Below are 6,000 nucleotides of genomic sequence, written 5' to 3'. Positions count from 1 at the left end.
AGTGCAGCTAAGGCTGTGAGCCACCATGTGCATTCTGGAAATCAAAGCCAGGACCTCTGAAGGAGCAGCAGCACTCTTAACTGCTGAGTCATCTCTCCAGCCCATTTTCTAGCTTCTTAAAGTGGCAACTGAGGCCCTGTAGACCCTTTTTTAACCCCCTAACATGAGGAAATGGTGCCATAAATTCCCGAGTATTGCTTTAGTTACATCACAAAGTACAAGACCAACATGGAAAAACCAACTGTATTTCTATATACCAACAATGAACAAGTATAAACCAAAACCAGAAAAACAATACCATTTAAAATAACTGCACAAAAATAAATATTTAACAGAAAATGTACAGGATATATGCTCAGACCACAAAATGCTCATGACAGAAACCAAGGATGTAAATAAGAGACATGCTATTTGCAGAGTGAAAGAAGATTTCAAGTGTGCCAAGCTCCCCTCCAATTGATCTATGTTTTCAATAAAATTCTAGTCAGGAAAACTGCAGAGTTTTATACATATAAGCTGATTCTAAAATTTACATGAAAAGGTAAAAGTAATACAAGTCAAAATAAATTCAAAAAAAAAAAAAAAAAAAACCCACAAAGCTGGAAGAGTTAAAGCACCGGATTAAGACTTAACTATAAGTTCTGGTCCTTGAGGAATCTGAGCAGAAGGGCCCATGCCAATGGTACATGAGATTTATGATCATCTCCAGCTAACTGCCATTTTGTATTTGAGGACAGACAGATGATGTCTAATTGTAGCACTGAGCTTTCTTTTTCATCTCATGCACCAGGTCAGTTGTGGACTATTTTAGGAAACACAGAAGGAAGTATTTGGATTTCCTAGAAATGACATCAAAAAGGTATATAACCTGTAAAGTAACAAACAGACCTCGCCAAATTAGAAATCTATGAAAGTGTCAGAAACGAAAAAAACAAGCTGCAGGCTAGACCAGAGGAAAATACCATAAAGCACATCTAACAAAGACTACGCTTCTAAAATACAAAGTATTAATGCCACAGTAAAAAAATTAAAAACCCAACTTCAAAATGCACAAAGGACTTGAACAGACTTGTATTTTTTTTTTATTGGCAACAAGATATACTCGTTGCCAATGAGTAAGAATCTGAAATTATATTCACCAACAGCTATTAGTAAAATGCAAATTAAAACCATGATGAAATATCTCCATACAGTCATTAGGGTAGCTACAGTAAGAAACAGACAAATATGAAATGCTAGGGGAGACTCAGCGTAAATGAACTGCCTTCCTTTGCTTTTCTAAGAACTGAATACATGTGCTGGCAAATGAGTTTCATTTGGTGGATTAAGACAGACCTTCCTTCCAGTTTACTCAACAGTTATTAGTGAGAATACACACGTAAAGCACACTCTTGCACCATCTTTGAGTGAACCCTACATGAACTCTGCGTGGGAAGAGTCTTCTAGACTTCAGACTACTGTGTTCACTGCTTCCTCACTGTGTAAAGCACTTCTGCAATTTGTATTTAGTCTGTATTTTGACCTCAAGCAATTGGCCAAGGTCTAGTGAACAAGTTTCCAGAGAAAGCTTGTCAGCTTCTCAGGCTACAGAAGTATTCCCGGAGTGGCCCTGCTGGAGGTAATGGGAAAACAAACTGGCTTTACTGTAAGTGTGCCCAAAACAACTGTGTTTTAGTTTGGCCTGTCTATCGCAGGTGTCTGACCTCAATTCCAGAGGAAAGAGCATCAGGAGCTGTCAGGACCAAGGCCACCCTTCGCTGAGCTAAGCATTCACTTTGTAGCTAGTGGTTTTGTGGTGGAATCTCCCATTTGCAATCACAGGTCCCAATGTCATCTAGAGGAGCATTCCTTTCCTGACTAGATCCCAGCACAAGGACCCTCTCAAGTCCTTCCACTCCCCATGCAGCAAGCATGGCCGAACCAGAGGATCTGTCAGGCTGAGGGACTAGGACGCAAAGCTTTGTCGAAGACTTTCCCAACGAATAGACTCCATTTACAAATAGGAAGCATGTACCCTCTCAGGACGTGCTGAGGTGTTCCCTATGGACTGTCTGGCATCAGAACCTCTGGGTGGAATCACATCTGGCCCAAACAAGTGATTTTGAGGCACACTGCAGGTAAAGATACAAGATGCTACTACAGATCAACATTCCATTGAAGGCTGTAGTCTTCACAATATCCACAGCAAGCTTCAGGGTACATACTTTATTAAACTATCTCATAAACACTAGAAACGAAAATTCAACTGATTTGAAATAATCTATTTACAGAGTACTGCCTACAGACCGATCAGTGCTGAACCTGGTTCTTCCCCAGCCTGCCCTCCAATCAGGACTGAGAACACCTGACAAGTAGGGGATATTGATATATACCTGAACAATGGCATGTCAGACAGAAGGGCACCAGCCCAACACACAAACAGAGAGACAGACAAGACAGACAAACACAGGCCCTGTACTTCCAAGAGGGCTGAGGGCCTGCCTCATGGCTTCTTCAGGCTATAGGCCAAGCTGCTGGGGACCCTGGTCGCTTTCAGGGGAGGTGAGCTCCAGACAGCAGAGCTAGTGCGCTTGTGGTAGCGGGGCTTGCTCTTCTCAAATATTTCCTGCAAGTCCAGTGGCAGAATAGTTCCGAAGAGCTCTAGAAGGTTCGGGGGGTGGTAATACTGGTGGATGACGGTCTGGCTGAGCTGGGTACCTGAGGAAACCAGAGGCCTGGATCACTGCCTGGTACTCTGGGAGCTTCCCCGATCCCTGCACCTACCCAGGGTCCAGCCACCCTCTCCACACCAGAACGCCCTGTCCCTACTCGATCTGCTCCTCTGGAGGCCTCCTTCTGACCAACCCCACCCAACAACAATCATGATCTTATCTCCATCTCCTAGCAGTTCAACCCAAAGAAAGCACCCCAGGAGTTAGCTTAGGCAATACTTTATTCTCCCCATTTTGTAGAGTTGACCCAAGGCACATGGGAGATGGATGGCAGAGCTAAGTGTGAAGACAAACCTGTCTCCAGATCTTAGGCCTGCTTGCCTAGCTATTCCCACCAACCTCGCAGACCCTAAGGAGAGCGTGCAGGCTGAAGGAGCAGAGCTGAGGGAGGCACAACCCTGCCAATTAGGCCGAAGAAGACCCTAGAGGATCAGGAGGAAACACAGCCTGGGCTTGCTTCCTACCAGCTCTATTCATAAATTACTTCACTAGCAATAATCATCTCAGTTGGGTCTTAATATAACTCACTTCCTCTTCAGTTACAAAAACTAAGTAACCTACCTAAGGCCAACCATCAGCCGACTTTGCTGACCACACTGGCCCGTTTACTGCTCTTAAGTTAGTTTACATGAGTCAGTAATCAGTGTCTGAGGAAAGTAAGATTCTAGTTACTGTGGGGTTCAAACTAGCTCAGTCCTGAAAGTAAGGTGTCTTTCTGTTGAATGCTGACCCACCGTGGGATTTGAAGTCAGCACCCTGTATAACCTTCAGTTCAGCAAATCCTAAAAAGTAGCCTAGCAGGACCCCACACCCAAGCCAGAAACAGCACCACACCCACCCACACCCCTGTATAAATCTGAAACCCCCAGACTGGAGACAAATCCTGCTCCAGTATAAATACCCCTTCTTGTGGCCTTTCCTAGGTCTTAGCATTCCAACCAAACCCTGCTACCCTCTCAGTTCTATGCTCTCCCATGGATGCTTTCTTGGGTCCAAGCCTCATGAATCCTTTAAGCCAGACTCTGAATGGGGGGACTCGAGTCTACGTCAGAATACTTAGCAACATACTTTGCTTGAGCCAGTCACTACTGCACTCAATGCAAAGGAACTCAACACCCTTCATCCTATATTCTCAAGCCTTCAGGCCAGAATAACCCTCCTACCTCTAGGTGCATGCTCAAAGCCCAACACAGGCCTCTCAGGTCAATGCTGTAAGCCACTGGCACCTACGCTTGTACACCTGCAGCAGCTAAGCCACCACTTCCGTACCCGGCAAAGGAAGGAAGGGAGGCAGCCTAAGCCTCTTCAAGAACTCTGGGCCCTGCTCACCTTTGGCCCAGGAAGGGATGGGTTTCCGGGGATGGGCTTCATCATCTGTAGAGTCATCACTATTTAGGTCCATCCCATAGTCCTCTGTGCTGATTTTGGGGCAGGATTTGGGTCCTTGTGGAGTCATTTGATAGGAGGTACAAGCAGGAGACTAGGAAAAAAAAAAAAAAATCAACATGGTCATTAACTCCCCTCCCCTGCAATCCTGGAGAACACTGCTACACTGGTCATCTACATAACATCTAAAGGAGGAAAAAAAGAAAAAAGAAAAGCTTTTTAACAAGTCAGGGAATGTAAACACCACTTTGGAGCATGCAAGCTTTGTTCCACTTCAGCATGTCCCTCCCTCAGAGATGTTTCAAGACACACCATGATCTTCAACTAGCCCTCCACACCACAGATGGTCCTTTAACCACTGCAACTGGGAAGGTAAGGTTAAAAGGATTATAAATATGAGGTCAGCCTGGGTTATACAGCTAGACTCTGTCACCAAATTTAAAAAAAAAAAAAAAAGGACTAACAAGTGACCTACTCTCTCCTCAAGCTCTAAGACACAGCCTGAGTGTGCAAGCAAATGGAGAAAGGGATCGTGCCCTCCCAACGGGGTCACAGGCCTCACCTGCACATCCACAGTCATATTCAGAACCTGTTTGGCTGCTGCCGCCTCCTTGGCTTTCTTCACCTGCTCCTCCTGCAGTCGCTGCTCAGCCAGGCGCTGCTGTTCTTCCTGGGATCCAGCCAGCAACAAGATATGTGTCTCCCTTGACCTCTTGCCACACTTCTACCCCATGTGGCAAGGCAGGCCTTCCAAAGAGTCTAGCCCTGGTTTCCCGATGCTCTCAGCTCACAGCTCAGTACAGACCCCACAGGGAGCCCATTCTTCCAGCACCCTTACCTTCTTCTTCTTCTCCTCCAGTTCCCTCTGAAGTCGTTCCTTCTGCAATCGCAGGGCTTTCTCTCTCTCCTGCATCTCCCTAAGAACCACCAAGAATCTGTCAGACCAGTAGTGGGGCCCTAGTGTTGTTCTTATCCCAGAAAGGGAAGCTAGGCGTGGTGGACATGCCTTTAAAGAATAGTACAGTACAACTGGACAACAGCTTAGATTCAACAGTTGGACTCTCCAAAAGCAAGAATCTGAGCCTGACTGGAATGACACAGTCACACAGTTCCATGCCAGTGAGGTGCCTGAGCCTCCCCTTTCTCTGGAGGAAAGAGTTAACACCTTTCCTCCAGCCTTGCCACAACTACCACAGGTGACAACACAGAGCACTCAGCTCCACCCACAGCGGGAGAGGCTGTTGGGCTTTGTGGTCACCTCCACAGGATCAGGAGCTTGATCCTGAACAAGTCATTTAGCTTCCCTCTCAAACCAGTTTCTTCCAGAGTTGATAGTTTCTAAGCCAGAAGAGATTCAAGTAAGGATTAAATAAGAAAACCTGAAGAGCCAGTAGCTCAGAACATCCCTCAGAGCTACTAACTACAAAACCCATCACTCCTCAGGGGTAAAATACAGCCCTCACTACCCAGCTGTAAAGTCAAAATAGCTCCCAGTCTTTTATCTCTGGCTCTCCCCCTAAGACCAGGGATACTTCTGTGTCAATCTACAACGCACCCTATACTGGCCTGAGAGCCAGCCTTCTAGCTGAAGTCCTCACTTCTCCATCAAGCCTGTACCTATCACAAAGACAGAGTTCCTCAGGAGTTGGGCAGGAAAGGAAACTACAGTTGGTCCAGTGGGTCTGCACACACATGTGGGCACAGTCCCAATCGATGTTAATGAGGGGAAAACGTCACTGGGCTATCATCACCACCAAGGGCAGCACAGGAGCCAGAGCTAAAACTGCTTGATGTCCTATACTGCACTACAAATATCCCTCCTGCCCAGGATACCTATGGCGGCCCCATGGAGAAGTACAAGTCTGTCCTAAGATTCTTCCACCCTGCTTTATCCACTAAGAAA

At 46.0% G+C, this 6,000-nt stretch overlaps 1 protein-coding gene across 2 annotated transcripts in view; it reads right to left on the bottom strand.

Annotated features, from left to right (window-relative positions):
- Positions 1–237: 237 nt before the first annotated feature.
- Incenp (inner centromere protein) overlaps positions 238–6,000 on the bottom strand; it is a 30,799-nt gene continuing 25,036 nt past the window's right edge. For both annotated transcript variants that reach the window (XM_055614049.1, XM_055614048.1), the window contains exons 15-18: positions 4,936–5,014; positions 4,660–4,767; positions 4,041–4,191; positions 238–2,697 (exon numbers count right to left, since the gene is read on the bottom strand). In XM_055614049.1, the coding sequence (XP_055470024.1) occupies positions 2,483–2,697; positions 4,041–4,191; positions 4,660–4,767; positions 4,936–5,014 (553 nt within the window). In that variant the 3' untranslated portion in view covers positions 238–2,482. The remainder of the gene's footprint in view (positions 2,698–4,040; positions 4,192–4,659; positions 4,768–4,935; positions 5,015–6,000) is intronic.

The sequence above is a fragment of the Psammomys obesus genome, unplaced genomic scaffold, assembly GCF_907164565.1.
Source record: "Psammomys obesus unplaced genomic scaffold, mPsaObe1.curated_primary_1811, whole genome shotgun sequence".
Lineage (NCBI taxonomy): Eukaryota > Metazoa > Chordata > Mammalia > Rodentia > Muridae > Psammomys > Psammomys obesus.
The sequence above is the reverse complement of the archived record's forward strand: the minus strand, read 5'-3'. Positions and strand labels throughout refer to the sequence as shown.